Source organism: Mobula hypostoma, chromosome X2, assembly GCF_963921235.1.
Source record: "Mobula hypostoma chromosome X2, sMobHyp1.1, whole genome shotgun sequence".
Classification (NCBI taxonomy): domain Eukaryota; kingdom Metazoa; phylum Chordata; class Chondrichthyes; order Myliobatiformes; family Myliobatidae; genus Mobula; species Mobula hypostoma.
In genome coordinates, this window is record NC_086129.1 from 26,073,024 (window position 1) to 26,093,528 (window position 20,505).

Here is a 20,505-nt window from a genome sequence, read left to right on the forward strand (position 1 = left end):
CACTGAACAGATGACTCCAACAGATGGAAGGACTGTTTGGGGCCCTAAATGGAGATGAGGGAGGAGGTGAATGGGTAGGTGTGGCATTATTGTCACCTGCAGAGTTATGTGCCAGGAGGGAGGTTCATGGGGAGGGGCGAATAGAAATGGGAATTACGGAGGGAGAGATCCCTTCGGCTGAGAGTGGGGGTAGGGAGAGGTAAAGATGTGTTTAGTGGTATGATCCCGTTAAAGATGGCGGAAGTTGCAGAGCATGACGTGCTGGATGGGGAGGTTCATGGGATGGTAGGTGAGGACAAGAAAAGCTCTAACCCTGTTAAGGCGGCGGGAAGATGGGGTAAGTGCGGATGTCAAGGAAATGGAGGAGATGCAGGTGAGGGCAGCATCAATATTGGAGGAAGGGAAACCATGTTCTTTGAAGAAGGAGGACACCTTTGATGTCCTGGAAAGGAAAGCTTCAGCCTGGGAACAGTACAGTGGAGACGAAGGAACAGAGAAAAGGGAATAGCATTTTTACAGGAGATGGGGTGGGAAGAGGTATAGTCAAGATAGCCAGGGGAATTGGTAAGTTTATAAAAATACCAGTAGACAGTTTGTCTCCAGAGATGGAGACAGAGAGATCAAGAAAGGGGAGAGAGGTGACAGTAACTCAAATAACCACGTTAGGATATTGCTGTACAGAAGGACATCCCTGAATGCACAACACCTCAAACTTTGAAGTGGATGGGCTACAGCAGCAGAAGACCATGAAAATACACTCAGTGACCACTTTGTTAGGTTCAGGAGGTGCCTAGTAACGTGGCAACTGAGTGTATGTAAAGGCGAATTCTGCCATTATATGTGGAAAGCTTTTCTAATAGGATATACGAGTTTGAGAATAGTTAACCCCTTTAACTGAGTAGCAACTTTCCCCCTACCAGTGCTATCTGCAAAGATTATCCATGGGTTGAAAATGCAGAATGAACCCACCAACCTTTGGGTTTAACCAAGAACATCCACTATTAAGACCACAGTGAGGCAGTCAGGCCTGTAATGTAATCGTGTTAACTGAACATTATGAGCAGTGCTAATTATGGTTTGGGGATTTTACCCACAAAGTAAAGATTGTCTTTTGGACGGAAACTGAGAAGGTAATGTGCTGCTAGTATAAATACTGTTGCTTCATGAGGTCTCACACAAAGGTCTTGTTGATTTGGAGGGAGTTTTCGGAGGATTATGCTGAATTTTGCAGACTATATAAACTTGTTTACTGCAGTTATAAAACTGCATTCAGTGGAGTGTTGCTTATTCAGCAAATACCCACAAGACCCAGATGGAGTCAACTGTGAAATCACTGAGACCTTGGCTAAGCAGCAATTTGAAAACAGAGAGGGCACAGATAGATGCAGGGCCTGCACTAAATTAATACAGCCTCCTCCCTCTGTTGGAACAGCACTGACTCCATCAGTGTCCTGGGAGGTTCAGACTTTAACGAAGATGGTATCACATCTGAACAAGAACACATTCGTAGAAATTCGGAATGGAAAAAGGCCTTTGGCCATAGAGCCCATGCCAACTACCGATACCTGTTTCTGCTCAAACATATTTTGTTCTCCCCTCAGTCCCATCAACCACCCTCTGGCTTTTGCAACTCACCATTCAAACCAGGGCAACAGGCAACAGGCAGTTAACATCCCAACCTGCCTATTTTGGGGGTGTGGGAGGAATCGAGAGCACTTGGAGGAAATCCACATGCTCACAGAGAGGCTTACATCACACCATGGCTGGGATTGAACCCGGGTCTGGGTCTGTGAGGCCGCAGCTCTGTGAGCTGCACTACCGTGCTGTGGTTGTCAGAGTGACTACTGTCCTCAGGCTGCCAGGCTTCAGGATCACTCCACCAGGAGACTTCACCAGTATTTGCCCTTTGGCTATGCATCGATACGTACCAGAGGTACCTCCAAAACATCTGCAGGGACTACTACATATGTCACCATAGATAATGCAGCTAACGGGGAAAGCACCACTGGCGATGCCACTCATGTTGGATTCCCACAGGGATAAGGCTGTCCAATCAGATGCACCAGATACTCAAAGCACCACCACACCAGCCTGAAGCCTTCATTCAGTGATAGGGACTGCACTCCATTCCTGTGTAGATACCTCACAAACATGGGAAATGTTTCTCCAGGTGTGAAAGGCACCCGGACCATTGCCTTGGTTCCCTCAACCTGCATCTCCCCACCCTCACCAATCTATTCAATACCCAAGCAGACTGGAGGTGGCAGAGCAGGGTAGGGATGGCACAGTGGTGCAGCTGTTCGTCCCACAGGGACTCAGGTCTCATCCTGACCACAGGTGACACCCGTATGAAGTTTGCATGTTCTCCCTGTGACTACATCGGGCAACACAGCAGTGGTTAGTGCTATTGCTTTCCAGCATCAGTGAACACCTTTTGGGGTTTGATTGTTCCTCCTGTGACTGAGGGGGTTTCCACATTCCTCAGGTGCCGGATAGAGTTGGGGTTAGTGGATTGTTGGCACTGGAAACAGGCTGCCCCCAGTACAACCTTTTTTGATTTGCTCTGCCCCAAATATGACACTTGATAGTGTATATTTCAATGTACATGTGACAAATAAAGCTAATCTTTCCCCAGCTTTCACTATTTTCATCCCATCCAAAAATCTGCTGGAGTGTTAGCTAGCTGCTGGAAATTAATCCCAGTGTAAGTGATTGGCAGGAGAACTAGCACAGAGTTGATGAGCAGGAGAAAGAGAATGGGTTACTGGAAAGTAAGTGGGGGAATGGGGCCGATTTTATTGTTTTGTGAGCTAACATAGACAAGATGGGCTGAAGGACCTCCTATATCATAAGGAAATATGAGGATATGAGAGTTGGGCTCACCCCTCTGAGATAAAGGCAGATCCCAGAATGGATGCCAATCAGCAAACAACATCATTGCCTCAGACAGCACCACCTCCCAAAACGAGATGTCAGAATGTCAAAGACGTATTTAAGGTTACTTGACTGCTCTGGGCAGGTGCTTCAATAGGCACCTGACAACGTTCCAGGAATGGGTGGTTGTCTGTCCTGGTTATCACAACGATAGCACGACTGTGAGCAATGGGCACTGATGAGTGGGAAGACAACCTTCCTGTATTCGGGAGAAGATGAGGAAGATGCGTCAAGTGTTGGAAGAGTGGGACATGAGGCTGCATAGCACTGTGAGGTTCAGACTGACTGCAGACACCCCTCTGTCTCTCTCCTTCCTCCAACACAAAGCAGTTCTGTAACCAGCCGGAAGTGGCTTGGTCAACCATCAGTGTACTGCCCATCGTCGTTCCACCACCCCTCTGTTCCAGGTGTTGAAAGTCACTTGCTATTCAATAAACTGAATTGTTACGGGCCAGAAGTGGCCCTGACAATTAATTTCACATGTGCCCACAAAGCGGTAAGTTGCCATTCCATACAGTGTGAAACAACTGAGCCTCAACTACAGTCCTTGGTTTTCCCCCTTCTTAAACCCGTTCATTTAACCCCCCCATGGTCTCAGTGCCTGTAGAGGCAGCCTGCCTGGAAAGCTGAGATACAATGCCCGTGGGAGCTTCTCCATAGCCTACATCACCGGCAAGCAGGGAGAAGGGCTTCAACAAAACAGTTTGCATCAACATATTTCTCTTGCTTGAGACAGACTTGACTACTTTCTCTGCAAGAGCACACAGTCCACCCGAGGTCCCCGCCAGCATGTATTCTTCCTTAGTACCTCAGGGGATGGCTGTTCGTCTGGAGGGACAACCCAGATGAACATGGTTTCAAGGATCCTGTATTCGACAACATCTACTTTGTAATATTGCCACTGCTTCCACCCCTTGTGATGTATGAGGCACCAGTGAAAACCCGCCTGTCCATCGTACCAGTCCAACCAAGAAGTGATGCCCTGTTCTGACACACTCTCAGCAAGACACCTCTTCCGAGGCCTTCCTGCTGTTCAGTGCCTGAGGTTAAGCAGACCCTATGAAAGACTGGCCATGAATTTGAACATTCAAAATGAAAATTTATATGGCTTTATCGACGCACGTGATCAGTTGGCCTGGCACTTAATCCAGACAACTGGATGCACAGTTTGAGGTGAGGCATAATTCTATCTGTTGATCAGAGATCCCCAGCTCTCTGCCACTAAATATCACGCTTTCTGACATCCAGGTTCTCTCCAGAGCCACTTCCTCAACAATCTGTTCTCGAAACCATCTGATCTCGGGAGGACCACCATTGACTGTCTGCTGCAGTCAGGAAACCTGCACTCACTTCCCAGTCCTGCAGGGAAAGAAAGAAAAGATTAATGAGCATAATGGCTTATTCGCATGGATGGATGAAAGTAGAGCATTTATTGATTGTGGCAATGAAAGAGAGAGGTGTGACAGTGCATAAAGATGAAGGTGAATGTCAGTCGTGCTGCAGAGATGAGAATGCGAGTAACAGCATAAATAGGGAGGTGTGCACCTGTATGATAAGGTGATGTGAAGATTGATGGGTTGGCAGTGAGAGTGGAGGGGTGGGGGGAGGTTAGAGACATACACACACTTTGTCATTGTACTCACCTTTCCTGATGTGATAAGGTAATTAAACTGCTTGTGATACTGATTCTGGGAGGAAGAGCCCACACTCATACTGCTGACACCAGCAACCAGCCACACATCCTTGAGCCGGCTGTCAGCTTCTTTCTTTCATCAGCAGGGAAGATGGTCTCCCTGCATGTCCTTGAAGTCCCCAGAATAGCGTCCAGTGAGGCATCAGTGTATCGGGGGCAGTCTTGCCACATTCACTGTTTGTTTTCCACTCTCTGTTTCCAAGAGGTTGGATGGGAGATAGGAGCAATTCCAAACTTGGGAAGAAAAGCAGGTTGCCCTCCGTGGATGGTGTTAATGAACCAGACGGGGTTTTACAACAATCTGGAGGCCTGAAGTTGGTCAGCAGGTCCTGGGGTCGGAGGCCCGTGATCAGCTAATCCTGCGGTCAAAGCCCAGAGGTTGGCGAGTTCAAAGGTCGAAGCCCGAAGGTCAATGTCGGCGAGTCCGGTGGTCAGAGGCCCAGAGGCAGCCTGTCCTACGGTTGGGGGGCCTGTTCGTGTGTGTGGATGGGAAGGGTAGGAAAGCGGTTTGTTTTGCTGTTGTTGCTTGTTGTATGTTGGCTGTGTTTTGTTCTGCTGAACATGGAGCACATACTATGTTCATGCAGGAATGCGTGACGACACTTGTGGGCTGCCTCCGGCACACCCTCAGATTGTGTTGGTTGTTAATGCAAACAACGTAGTTCACTGTATGGTTCGATGTACATGTGATTAATAAGTAAATCTAATCTAATCTCGTTTCAAGGTCATTGCTGTTTATACCTGTTCTTGCATTCTAGATTTATTGAATAACTTGAAGTGTCCTTTGCTGCCATGTGGGATTAGACTCAGACTCCAACAAGCTTCAACCACAGTAACCTCACCACAGTAGTACGTCAATTCAATCAATCCCGATGTGCTGACAAAAATACTGCATTGGTTGACAAATCCCTTATGCTCTAAACAAACCATAGAAGGTTCTTCCAGTGTTTGACAAGGGTAGGTGCAGAGTTGATGTTTCCCCTGGCTGGGGTGTCTACATTTAGGGATCACCATCTCAAAATAAAGGATCAGTCATACAGGAGAGAGTTCAGGAGAAATGTCTTCACCCGGAGAATTCTGAACCTTTGGAATTTTCTACCCCAAAGGGCAATTTTACTGCATCGTTGGGAAAATGCCAGTGTTGTAACTGTACTGGAACAACCTGGCTTGATGTATGGCTGGGTCTGGAGCACAACTCTTGTACTATTGAGCTAGACCCATGCCTTTTGCCGTATTCAGTGCAATCAACAATCATTTTGACTGTCATCTTATTTGGAGAATGGTGAGGATGTCAGGAAGAAGATGAGATGGATCATCTCCTGGCATACCTAACTCAATACAGTTGTGAAGGCTTCAGTATTGCCTTCAGCTTTCACATGCGGGGCCTGCCATTGTTAAGGATGAGGAGGCTCTTCGAGCCTCCTTTTCCTGTTAGCTATCTATTTGTCCAGTCTGGCCGCCCCCATTTCCTTCACTATCTGATCAGCTTGATAAATGGTAATATTACAACCATCCTGATTATGGACATCAAAGTCTTCCATCCAGAATGCATACTGTGCCTTTGCTACTTTTGGTTCTGCTACCAGGTTGTTTAACATGGAGAAGCAATGGTTCCTCCAGTGAGAGAGGACAGTACACAGTAAATAGATTTCTCTGCCCATGTTGGACTTGATATCATGAGTCAACATTGTGGACGTCCAAAGCTACTCCTCATCTGGTTTCCTACTGCCACTGGGACAGGATATGCCTAGGGGTTGTAATGGTGAAGCCTGGCACATTGCTAGTGAGGGTGATTATCTGAGAACAATTATGGTAGGTTGTAGTTAAATCGCCTGTAAAACAGCTTGCCAACTTGAACACAAGGTTTGAATGCGAGAACTTAGCAAGGTAGACCTCATTGTCCAGATTTGTAGCCTTAGTTAATGCCAGGTCGTCCGTTTAGTTTATCTGCTCTAATGTTGTGATTAAGGCACATCTGAGCAGCTTGCCAGATTGCTATGTCTGGATTCAATTAAAGGCCAAATTGAGGAAGGATCAGAGATTTCTTCCTTGTTGGTGAATTGGATGGGTATTTACAATTCAGTACATTCCTGATCATCATTACTAGGATTAGTTGCTCTTTTTTAAATCCAGAATTTAAATTCCACAGTTGGCATGGTGGACACTGAATGTGTCTCTGACTATGTGTGTATTACCAGTGGCTAATCTTATGACCATCTTGAGCAAGTCTACATGACTGTTCGGCAGCCAGCACTACACTGAGCGACAAATCATGGGGCACAAGGACTACCTCCTACCTCTATGGCTGTTCACACCCGTTTGGACTCCAACCACATCAGCTGAGCAGAGATACCACAAGAGCTGAAGAACCAGGATAGTAGTGGAGGAGGTGACTGCTGCCCTGAAGATGAGACTTCTGTTGCCTGTATTAGTGTGGGAGGGATGGGATGTGGGTGCGTGCCCTGCTGCACATACCAAGCTAGATGTGGAAATGTACTTGCATTGCAGTATAACCTTGCACTCTCAGTGCAAAGGACAAGCAGCAGGGAGATCCAGAGCCTAAGAGATGAGGCAGAGTCTGGGAGCCAGGACTACATAGCAATTACTAGGCAGTGTCCCTGCTCAGCATCCATAGTCTCCTCTCCCAGCTAAGCAAAGAAAACAGCATTATCGACAGAGAATACAGAGACTCTCTGATAGAGCTGTCTGTCTCTCTTTCTCTCTCTCTTTCCCTTTCCTCCACTCTCTGCTTCCTCCTAAAGAGCCTAAAAAATCATAGTTCCTAAGGTAAAGCAAGTAACTCTCTCTACTTTTTAATCATTTTAATCGAATGCAGCAATAAATAGGTACCAAAGCCCAGACAACACTCAATAATCTCTGTCTTACAGGTTGACATGCATCGGTTATAGCACAGAAATGAATAAGTCCCTGATGCCATAACTTTTTCACTATTTCCCAGCACAAGAACAACTCAGTCCCCTGTGCAAATTCCACTGATCTCTCAAAGGATCTGCACTGGGCAACTGTCAGTGACTGAGAGCTTTTATGCTTTGGGTAGCAGTTCAATATCAATGTCTAGTATTGACCATTGTAACCAATGCATCTGAGAGTCATGTGCATCACAATCTATCAATCAGATTGATGTGCAATGGATAAGGTGATGTATTGCTAGAGTGGGGGGTAGGGTGCGATGTGGAGCCAGCAGTTGAAGGCACATACATTTAGTAACAAGAAGTTCCTCATGGAACTGAAAGTGGAATTCACTTTAATCAAGTGATCAGTTCATTATGGGCCATGGGAAGAAAACATGGTTTCATCAATACAAACTCCCATTTCACTCTTCTAACAAATTACTTGTTGTAATACCATGCACAAGGGCATAGCAATACTTGTGATAAATTTGTACCAGTTTCTGCCACTTTCAATCCCACTCTTACAAGTATCCTGACTTGTTGAATCATGGCAATTTGAATCCAGAAGGATATAAGAAGTTGCAGATGGTAGTGGACTCAGCCTAGTATATCCCTCCTCACTATCAAAAGTATCTACATCAGGGTTTCCCAACCCTTTTTATGCCACGGAGCCTTACCATTAACTGAGGGGTCCATGGACCCTAATCCAACACTTAGGAAGGTCTCCTAGGACAGGCTAATGCCACCAATGTAAGGCTATAGGAGCAGACTGAAAAAAGACTTCAGGTAGGAATCAACATCACATTATAAGTCACAATCAATCATTACCAGAATGACACAGCAGGTGTATTGAACTTATCCCACAATCACTAGCTCTTTATCTGGAAAACAACACTCCTTGATCAGTAGCGTCAATTTAATCTCAAGTTAATCGTCTAGAAATGCATTGCGTTAGTACTATACTCAGTGAGCCATCCCTGGTAAATAGCAATCTGGCACACCAACTGAGACCTCCCTTGCTGCATTGAAATACATCACACCTCAATATCTGGCAGCTTGGCATCTATACAGGTGAAGTCAGAGGTGAGGTGAGGCAGAGTGCATACGGATGGAGTAACAGCTGTCTGTGCACGTGCAGATGTTAGTGAGAGAGCAGTAGTTTCATTAATCCAATGCTCACCTCCATATACAGTAACTCATGTGGTCATTGCTCCATTGTGCATGTTGTCACTGCTGGAGAAGGCCAGTGGAGCCACTGCCTGCCAGAGCTTTCCTGTGATAACCCTAGTGGGAGTCCTGCCCACAGCCCTTACCACCTCCATACAACGAGCGTCTCTCATTGACCAGGAATTCCATCTTTTGTGGAGTGAAGCACACTCTCTCTCCTGCAAACTTCAAGGAAGACAGAGCATTGACTTTTGCTATCTGATGGACATGCTTTCTAGCCTAGTAATATTTTTAAATGTAATTACTATGACAATGTAGGGAACAATTTTCACACAGCAAGGTTCCACAAACAGTTGAATAATGTCATCTAGAGATGCTGATTAAGAGCTAAATACCAGCAGGAAGGAATTTTCTTCTGTGTTCTTTTACATTCACCTAAGAGTACAGAGAACTCTGCCAATGACGATCCCAAGCCTGGCTGCAAAAGGAGGGGTAGACATGAGGTGAGCAACTCCATCCCGTAAAAAACCCAGTACTACAGGAACACCAGCAAAATCTCAAAAGACCTTATTCCTGAGAGAGGAAGGATCTTCACCTGGAACACGTATGAAGTTGTGCGGTGAAAGCGGAAGCCATAGGGCCCATCAACCTTTGGCCCAGGACAGAGGACTTTGAAAAGCTGCTAATGGCGGCCTATGCCCCAGTAAAGGGGTGATGGGATTAAGATGAAGAAGAAGAAGAGTACAGGGGGCCATGGGCTTCATGTCTTATCTGAAAGGAGAAAGCAGCTAAAATGCTGCTATTCTTCATTGCTAAAGTATTAAGAAAATCACACCCCATGCAAGACTCCCTTCTGCCTTTAACAGTAAATTGTCATGTGTCATTTAGTTAGGAAATACACACAATTCTGAGAAGGACCTACCTTAAATCCACTGTCTGCAGTAAGATAGCAGATGTCGAATGGATTGAGTGTGATGTTCTGAAGTCTTGTTTGGTCCAGCATTGTAGCCAATGGATATATGATATGGTAAGGGCTGGTCCAGGGTCTGATGTCAATTTCCTCCTACACATTATCACAGTCTCCCCACACAAACCACCTCAAAGGAGGAGCACCTGGAGGCTTGACATAACGTGCGGGGTGTAGAGATGGGTGAAATGTAGGATGAAATGGGTGAGATGTAGGGCTGGTGTAGGAAAGGCTAGTCAGTGCCTGGCACTTAGGAGTCATATCACAGGGTGGCGGGTCATAGCAAAACCAAACTGTGACAGGCCACTTGCATGGATTCATAGAATGTTATACTATAGGAGGCTATTCAGCCCATTTTGTCTGTCCTGGTTCTTTTGATGAAATAGGAATCCCATCATACATGGCCTCCTTGATATTTTCTCTTCAATTGTTTATCCCATTCTCTTTAAAAGTCATTTTGAGCTTGCTTCAACTGCCTGTTCAAGCATTGCTGATTGCAAAAAAGCCACTGTGCGAAAGAAATTAGATTTCTTTTCCAGCCATAAAGTGCTTTATGCATTTCTTGTGGATGACTGCTCACCTCTCACTGAAGACAAATCCACGGATCATTACCACCCTGTACTGGAGCCACACAATCGTACAGCACAGAAAACGGCCGTTTGGACCACTCTGTCAACCCTGATCATCAGGATCTGTCCCCTTCCCATTCATCAGCACTAGGTCTGGAGCTTTCCACGCCCTCACACTTCAGGTGTTGTTAAATGTTGTGTGTGCTTCTATCACCACCACTCTCCATATTGCAACCATCTTCTGGGTGGAAAACTTTCTTCAGATCCCATTCAAATCTTTTAATCCTTACTCTGATCCTATGCTTTCTAGTTTTAGATACCTCTGCTATGGGGATTCCTTTTCTTTGTTATGTACCCGATCTGTGCCCCTCATACTTTTTCACTTTCAGGATGTCCCTTACCTTCGCTGCATTGAGAAAAACAGACCTAGCCCATTCAGTCTCTCCTCATGACTGAAATGTTCCATCGTGGTGAACCTCTCCAGTTCTTTGCTACTTTTTCCGTTCCTACTTCCCTCTTTCTAAAGCTTCAGCAAAAAATCTATCAAAGATGGATTTTCTCTCCTCTCTTATCAGATTCCTTCCTCTCCAATGCATTACCTTTCCTACCCACCTGGCTTCACCTATCATCTTCTAGCTATCCTCCTTCCCCCTTGCCTCCCCTTGTTATTCTGGCATCTCCCCTCTTCCTTTCCAGTCCCGATGATGGGTCTGAAACGTTGACTACTAGTTCATTATCAGAGATGCTGCCTGACCTGCTGAGTTCCTCCAGCATTGTGTGTGCATTGCAGAGAAGATAGCTTTGGAAGATGTCACCAGTTTTACTGTTAAGAATCACACTGCATTCCTACCTCATCTCTTGTTCAGACCTTGGCCTCAGTGAGCCTCGTTAAAGCAGCGATGGCAACATGGCACCAGCTGCGTTATTGCGCCTTCCCTTGAGCGAGAGGAATGTCAGCACCTCACCGGACGTGATGGAGATCCGACAGCATCATTCTCAAAACAGTTCTATTTGGTTTAGCCCAGGCCAGATATTACTGTCGAGACCAACTCAAAGTGATTTCCCATTGCATAGCATGCCTGGATAAACAAACTGATCCAATCATCAAATCTTGTGTTGTCGGGGAGGGATGGACGTCTAAATCAGTGACGGGCAAGTCAAAACATAGCTTAAGACTTAAGGCTGTGGAGTGAGATTAGAGCTTGAGTGCAGATGAATTTTAGCCACTGATAAAAATTCGTTTGGAATCATAACAGCCAGCAAAGTGTCATTGGCAGCTTAGCCCATGAGGAAAGTGAGTGCTAAAAGAGTTTGGGAAGTTACTTGTGCTTTGGAATTTTTCAGACCACCCACCTTAGTCCAATGGTCCACTCAGGGTGTAAGCAAGATTCAAATTACAACACCTCATTTGACACTTCAGTAACCACTGGAAGTCAGAAGTCACTGACATATGTCATGAAATTTGTTGTGGCAGCAATACAGTACAAGACATAAAAGGTTACACAAGTTACAAAAATAGTGAAAAAGAGGACTAATGAGGTAGCGTTCATGGTTTCATGGACCATTCAGAAATCTGATTGCATATGGAAGGAGGCTGTCCTAAAACATTGTATGTGGGTTGTCATACCTTCAACCATCAGGCTTCTGAACCAGAGTGGATAACTTCACTCACCTCAACTCTAAACCAATTCCACAATCTATGGACTCATTTTCAAGGACTCTACTAATCATGCTCCTCAGTATTATGTATTTGTCTGTGTTTCGTTTGTTTACTTGTATTTGCTGTGTGTCTTTTGCACACTGGTTGTTTGTTAGACTTTTTTGTGCATGGTTTTTGACTGGTTCTATTGGTAGTTGTACTACTGTGGACGCCTGCAAGAAAATGAATCTCAAGGTAGTAAGAGATGACATATACCTTCTTTGATAATAAATTTACTTTTATCTTTGAATATTGGCTGACAACCAGCATTCCAAAGACAATTGCTGGTCATCACCTGTTTGTGCTTCGGCATACCCGGGGTTACATGTCGGCAAAGTCAGACAGGGAGGTCTGAACCAGCCCCAATAAGTGGATCTGCAAGGAAGCTTAGCTTGACACCCAGAGGACAGATTGGGTCACCAAACCCATTCATTTGAGGTGTTCATCAGCACCTCCAAGAAAGGTGAGTGCATTTATGGGTTTTACTTTAAGCTAATATGTTTAATTACTTATCTATGTATTTGTTCGGTGTCAGGCTTTAAACAAAAAAGGTTAAGCTTTTTTTTCTTTGCAGCCAGCACACTGCTGAAGGCTATCACGGCTTCCGGGGGCAGAGTCTCAGCATGCACACACGAGACCCGCTCACTGCTCTGACAGAGCCTGCCCCACTCTCCCCAGATCTGTCTGCCTCAAGATGTCCGTTCACCTGGCCCTCCTCTGCATTCCGAGAAAGTACAGATCAGCAGGACCCTGGGTGCAAATCTAGGCCGTGGATGAGTTGAGTCCAAGGTTCATTTTTACGTAGAGCAATATTTTGTAGGCTTTGTTTAATATTAGGAATGAATAAAGCTAAAACAATTTGAAAATCATTTCAGCTTTTTAAAAAAGCCTTTACTCTGGGAAGAGGCCTCTGGTCGGGGCATTTATCACCCTCGCACCGGTGATAAATGCCCCAGTGTGGGTCGACACTGGTACTCCACCAGCCTGGACTTCAAACCGGGTGTCTCCATAGTGACAGACAGTCGGATTACAATGTGCACTCGTCTTGGAAAACCATCAGCCTTTGACTTCTAACCTTCGGAATAGTAACAGGCTTTCAGATTGCAATCAGCCAATTTGCATGACACAGGGACACATCGATGTGCGCGCCCCTGGTGCGCCTGTCAAATACAGCCCATCCATTAACGGATTATAAAATATCGACGACCCATGCAAATAGGAAGCAAGGACAGATAAACCAAGCTGGAGCTGACGTGCCCGTTTAAAGGAACGGATTGTCTTGCTGGTTTCGGCAGCTTTGAAACGTGTCTGGACAGTGAGGTGGCCGCCTGCAAAATACAGGAGGAGCCCGTGACAGAACAACAGTGGAGGGTGCTGGGCCAGAGATTAAGGGGAAGAGAGTCGGCAGCAACTTCCAAAGCACCAACACGTTCGGAGGGAAACAGACATAACAAGTCTGGACAAGCTGTGACTCTTTCCGTTAACGTGGAGTTGACAGAAGAGATCTTTGGCATTGCGGTAAAATACAACAGAGCGGAAGTAGAGATAGCCCCACTCACGCCTTCAGTAAAAATAGAAGTAGGCAATTCAGCAGAAACATCTTCACCCAAGGAGTAGTTAAAATGGGGAACGTACTCACACATTGGTTGTGGCAAATAAAAAATATAGTTAATTAAGAGAATATGAAAGGAAAGAGTGTACAATAGATATATTGTATGAAATGAATTGGGAGGCATTTCTTGTAAAGCACTAACACTCAGCATATAATAGTTGGGTCAAATGGCCTGATTCCATGTATAAATTCTGTAACACATTACTGTTTCAAACAACTACAGTACACATTATGATTTATTTACTTGGTCAAGTGGAGTCACAGTGACTTTGTTTCGGATCCAACTCATATCTCCCACCTCAATACCAAAAATAACAAACTTGCTTAATTTAAATTCCATCAAGTTTAAAACAGTTGTTCTCTCCTTCTGTACTGCTTCCCTGAACGGGCGCCAGTCTGACCCACTTCACGCAAAGTGGCTGCTGTGGCCAATGGGAGCTGCCGAAATATTTGGCCATCAGGGGTTGTAGCAGCCAAGACCGTGCTGCCTTCACTGGGTGTATACACATACATACACACACACACACTCCACAGGGCGTGATAGCACTCCTCTATAGCACTTCCTCACTGTTACCTGAAAAGGCTAAAGCCTATTGGAAGATCACCACAGCTGAAGTCAACCAATAAGCATCACCTACTTACTTTGGAAAGAAATGATTCGCTTTTAAAATGGATCACATTACCTTATTTACATCCAGTGTTCGATGAAACTTAGGCCAATGTGAATATAGTCTTCATCACTAACTAACCTGCATTCTGGTGACTTTGCGCATATGGAGAGTAGTGGCCAGTATATGCTGGGTTGATTCCCACACATCTCCAAAGTAGTGATGCAAGACCTTTTACAATTGCCTAAAGCAATGGCTTAATTTAATTGGTGCCAGTGGTGGTCTGATCCAGAGGACGGAGAGAGCAGCACTCACTCAGTTGTGCAGTCTAACTTCAGCCTCTGTCATGACCACACTCTTAGTTTTGACCTAGAGTGGCAAGCATCACTAAATGAGCCAACTTGCGATCTCACACTGTAATATCCCCCCCTCCCGTGCAGTTATTTAACCAGTGTACAAGTCTCTACCTCAGCACAGTATCAATAAACTGTAAAGTCTACTGAAATTAGAGGGTTTATTGAAAGACTAATAATCTCTGCTGTATTGAAGGTTAAGTGTTTCAGAAATAAAATTAACCTCTCCCTCTAGGGGCTGAAAAGTCATCTTTGACATGAACGAAGATCTTTTAAGTTATTAATGAGAGAGGTAGTACCCGAACAAAGTTAGGTAAAACCTTTCAAAAACAGTAGTTAAGTCGCAGGTGGAGTTTTGTGGCCAGTTCATGCAGATTACTTTAAGAATGGTGTTAGGATATTAAATGCAATGTATAAGGTGTTTCCAGAATGGTACATTACTGTGGAATTTCAGGAAAGACTTAGAATGGAAAATATTAAGGGCAAAAGTGTCCAAAACTTGAAGAGGTCTGAGAGAGCAAATACAGAAAAAATACTTTAAATAGAAGTTTTTTTTGTAATTTGTAGATGCAGAATTATTCATTTACAAAAGAACCAGAGGTGATCAGAGGGAAATAAAATTATGGAGCAAGTTGTTATAATATATCATTCACTGTCTGAGAGGATGATGCCAGAAAACTCAATAAAACAAGAGAAAATTGGGTGAATATTTGAAGAGCTTTTCTGTACCAAGGAAAGAACACAGAAAGAGGGATGAGTTGTACAGATATTTTAAATGCCAACACAGGCACAATGGGCCAAATGGTCGTATTGTGTGCTCTATTATTTGACAATTTTATTCTATGACACTAAATGAGTTTTTCTCCTGGTAATGAAATTGTATACGTGTTCTGAATAAGTCGGCTCACAATATCTCATCAGGCAATGCAGAGAGTGTTTTCTCAAAGCAATCCCAATTTAGAAATTCTAAGCACATAATTCAGTTCCACCAAAGAAATATCCTTATTCTTTAATTCTGCTCTTTTGTTGAAGTCGTACTTCTGCTTTGTAGAAATTACTTTTATGCCCTCAATATGTCCATCACCTTCAGCAGCCATACCTTGAACTTTGTCCAGTCACACAAGTGCTGCCCTCCCGCTCAGGATCCTTTGTATTGACATGATCCTGTTGCAGGAGATAAGACAAAGGGCAGATGTGGGCAACTACTGCTCTATAACTGGGTATGGCTGGTGATGCTGGGAGATGAAATCAGAGTCAGGACAGCAATCATCTCAGGGTAATTGCCCTGACTTGTTTCATTCCTGATCTTTTTTCTTCTCAAGTTACCCACAGTAAGAGAATAAAAAATTACTCTTAATTCTCCACATAAGAGCTCGGGATGAGAATCCAGGTTGCAAATTATGCTTTTAAACTGTGAATAAGTCAAGCGCAATGCTAGTGATCATAGACTACTCAGTGAAAGTCACTCAGGAGGAAACCTTGTAAAATAATCCAGGGGCTGTCTGGTTAATTGTAACACTACTACCTCTCTCCTTGATTCAGATCAGCCAATTTAACACAGAATAGGAATTAAATGTAGAATCTTTCGGTCTGTGAGTCTCAGTGCCATGTTAGGTATTCCATTAAACTACCAATTGGCAGATTAACCTTATTTTCTTTTTAAAATTGCTAATACTCTAAGAGAAAGCCATATATAAAATAAAAATGTAGAGCATTTTGCAAACATTCCACAAAAGTGTGACCTGAGAAATGGACAACTCATCAATGCACCAAAAATGGAATTGTTAAATATTGAATATCACGTACAAAAATTTGTTTGATGAAATTTTAATGCCACACACACAACAATAGAAAAGAACCTGGTGGCTTCACCTAAAGATCATTCAGTGAAATAAAATGAGTACTAACCCTTTGAGAGCAGCACCAGCAGTTCTTCATCATAATCATTATCACAAGATTAGACGCTCAATTTATTCAAAGAATACAATTAACAAAGATTTGCTCTTTGCATTTCTAATGCTTGGGGAATTATGTTTCCTGGTTTGCTTTTATTCAGACGGAGGGTTCGACATTTTGTTTATTGAAGGTATCTAGGGAAGAATTTTTCTGGAAAGAAGGGTGGTCATTAGATCCCATTCCTGGAAGTCCCCTTGTCTGACACTGTGAAGACTACATTTATATTCTGTACATAGAATCAAAGGAAGTGAGAAAGCCATTCTGCCTATCATGTTCTTAGCATTCAAAGAGGAGTGATTGTTCCTAACTCCAATTACCATTGGTCTAGGTCCATAAATACATTGGTTGTAGTTCTTATCTGTGTATTTTTTTTGGACTGTTTTTCTGACACCCTTTTAAAGAGCCAGTTCTAGATTCACAACAGCCCCTGTTGGAAATAAATGCTACCATCTCCCTTCTGATCCATTCATCGATTACCTGAAATCTATGTCCAATAATTCTTGACCTCCTGGCTAGGTAAATGGGTCCTTCATATTCATGATATCCAAACCCCTCACTATATACACCTCAATTAAATTTTCTTCAACCTCCTCAGTTGTAAAGAACCCCATTCCAGCCTAGTCAATGCTCACTCACAGTTAAGTTTCTTCATTCCTCACAAACCTCATTTATACACAGACTTCACATACAGAGCTGGTGTGTACCAATGGTTTTGTGTTCCACAAAAAAACCCTCTTCCTACTTTTCTTCATTTAACCTCTTCTATATAACACGTTATTGTGTTCTGCTCTCAACTAGGATCACTATTTTCTCTTCAATCACCCCATGAGGTGTGATTCACTTTTGAGTTTCAACGCATTTCTTGGAATGCCTTAAATTCTCCTCTTCAGGCCAATTGCAAGGCTGACCCCCACCTGAATTGCTTCATGTCTACAAACAAGCTGACCATTTAAACCTGATGATCATGGATCACGGATGAGGGAAGAGTTTTGGCTGAAACCTTCTCTCCTTTGAAGGTGGAGAGAGAGCAAGGGCAAGGGAGGCAGGGGAAATAGTTGTTCATCCCAGTTTTGGCTAATGCACCATGACAATATTCAGCTCCCACCACCTTTGCTCACAGCTGGATTTATTTTGCAGATCTTTATTTGAGCTTTCACCATTCTTTTAAAATAAACACTATCATAGAATTTAGGAGTGTTGGAGGAGATGGTTTCAGGGTGGAGTTGGTGTGCACAGTCAGATTTTTTTTTGAAGAATCCCATAAAATATTTACTCTGTGCCAGGCTGGTGTGGCAGGAGACATCAGAATCATTTAGTCCTTTACCTACTTGTCTTCTCAGTTACATCTCCCCCATTACCTTTTATGGCAAAAGTCTGAAAATAGACACTTAAAGCATTGATTGTGGTACATTTCACTCTTCCTTCCAAAGGGAAGGCAAGTTACCCTTTATGACAGGGACAGCAAATCTACTTTCACTAGAAAAATCTGTTTTATTGATCCAATAAAGAAGCCAGCAGTCCCTCAGTTCTCAACCTTGATATTAGGGTATATGGTTTTGAAATGAGATATCAGCTAACACAATCCTACAGTCAGTGGGGCTTCCAATCAAGATAGTAATATGAGGAAAGAGTGCTTTAAAGAGGTCACAAACACTTTAATTGCAGGTCTCACACCATATACCCTGTAGTTGTTAACCACTGAAATTGCCGTGAACTCTGAATTAAACAGATTCTTTATGTAATATATATAGTCTAATATCGTTAGATATCACATCTTTCAAAAACATTATTTTAAGAATTATTCATGAGTGGCTAGAAATTGATTTGTAATTATATCTTTATTACCAAGTTTAATGCTGAGATAATTCTTATTCTGAAAAAATAATCTGTGCAATAAAATATTAATAAGAATTTCAGAGCAATAAAAAGGTTTTATGACAGCAGCTGTTGTAATAGCTGGGTGCCCGGAATCAAACGGAAGAGCAGTATAATTTAAAACATAAATTTGTTTTTGATCAAATTTAAATTATACTTGAAGACAATTACAATATGGATAAACGGACTAAACTTTCTCTGCCCTACAGTTTGCAGTGTTCAGATCCTGCCTGGCTAAACTCATCGTTTAAAGTTTGTTAAACCACGAGCTCCTTACCCCAACTTCGGAGTACTTAACGGTAAAATATCACTAAGCATCCTTCTTCAAACTGGCGCTTTCTACAAGAATGTTTTAATCACAATTTACAGGGGCGACTCACCGTTGACATAAGTCAGATTTCCACTGTCGGTGACGTTTTCTCCGAAGCTTGACAGGCTGGCGTTGTAAACGAAGAGCGGGTCGGTTGAGTTAGCGGAATCGGCGGAGATTGAATCCGCAAAAAGGTTCATTTGAAGTAGTGTTTTCAGCAGATATCTCAACATCATGATTACACATTAGGTTATTTTTAAGAGAAGTTTATGTTAAAAAGAATAGAAAAAAAAATTGTGCGGGTACAGCTCAAACGAGGCGATAGTGGAGGTCTGGAATGTCTTCACTGGACTGTTCAAATAACTTCAGTCTGTGCCGCCTAGCCGTTCAGCTTACTGAGGCTAGCAGTCTGGTGGGCTTTGCACTCTTCTCTCTCTCTGCTGTCTCTTTCTCTCTCTCTCTCTCTCTCTCTCTCTTTCTCTGCGTGTCTCTCTTCCTGTGAGTGTATGATCAGGGTCCCTCGGGGGGAAAGTAGAAACCAGGTGCTTGCACCAATAAATGTTTAATTATGAGATTAATAAGGCTCTCTGGAGAGCAGAGAGGAGAGCCGTGAGTCACGCACAGTACTCTGAAACCCAGCGTGCTGAGCTGTGATGGTGGGAAGGATAAAAGGAAACTCCATCCACTCCACCTCGGCGCAATTCCACTTTAATGAGAGGATGGGGCAGACTGAAGAGATTTCTTTCTGTTACTGCTGCAAACTTTAATTCGTCTTCACGCCAGTACGATGCAGAAGACCCCTCTCCCAAGGCAGAGGCGGTGCCCGCTTTTTTTTTGCGGTTATTTCCCCCAAATCAGCACTCTGCTTTATTCTAAAGAACACTTGCCCTTTTAAAAAACAAAAGAGAAGACAGGCGGAGAGTAAATCGTGTCCCCTCTCATACTCAGTAGTTGTGATTTTTTTAAATTCACTGCTATTTGCATATTTTTCAATGCACCGTTCACATATCCCTTAATTGCATTTCATACCCACAGCTCCACGTACGGCACTGCACCTTAACCCTTTCCAGGGTAAATATTAGAGTCGAAATTCAAAAAATAAAACACGATTATAAGATCAATATTTATGTGGTGCTTTGATTTAGTATCAACTCCTTCCTTCGCTCACGTAGTATGTTGAGTTACTCAGCTGTTTTGCTTCCTGTTTTATACTGACGGCTCCGTCCCATTCCTGCCTCTGAGTGATTTAACCTGGGATTTGTTGGAAGGCGAGCGCCACTATTTGTGGTCCTTTGACCGAAATAGGTAACTGAGAGGAGTGAAAAAATGATGGACACTATTTTTTTCTGCGAGTGTTCGTGGTATTCAACGTCTTGTTCCTGATTCATTATTTCCCCCTTGAACTTGCTCTATTTAATTTTTGCCTGCACGTCTCCTCCCCATTCGCCCATGCCCGCTCTCTCCTGGACATCTACCCTGAAGTGTTGCCCTTGCAGTTTTATGCTCGACCACCAGAGGTCACAATTTAGACATTAGGCATGTCCAGATGAAGGTGTTACAATTGGCTGCCTGGAATTAACCCCTTCGCAGAGTCTGAATTATTCTGCATTCTATTCGGCATCTTGGATTCTCCTGAAACAAAATGCAACATTTGCATATTGTTTTTCTAAATATTTTGAAATATTCATTGTATTAAAACAGACACGTGACAACTGGGTTTGGTCATCTCTATGTTAAACTGTCAACTGCTGTTTGGTTTAATTCTGCTTTCTCCTTCCCCTTCTCCCTATTGGACGTTGACCTTTGCTGCAGTGGGCATGCACAAAACTCTGATGCTACTTATTACGCAT

General features: G+C 43.5%; 1 protein-coding gene across 2 annotated transcripts in view; it reads right to left on the reverse strand.

The window, feature by feature from the left end:
- Positions 1 to 19,218, reverse strand: part of robo3 (roundabout, axon guidance receptor, homolog 3 (Drosophila)) — a 609,199-nt gene extending 589,981 nt beyond the window's left edge. For both annotated transcript variants that reach the window (XM_063038553.1, XM_063038552.1), the window contains exon 1: positions 18,726 to 19,218. In XM_063038553.1, the coding sequence (XP_062894623.1) occupies positions 18,726 to 18,891 (166 nt within the window). In that variant the 5' untranslated portion in view covers positions 18,892 to 19,218. The remainder of the gene's footprint in view (positions 1 to 18,725) is intronic.
- Between the last annotated feature and the right edge of the window lie 1,287 nt (positions 19,219 to 20,505).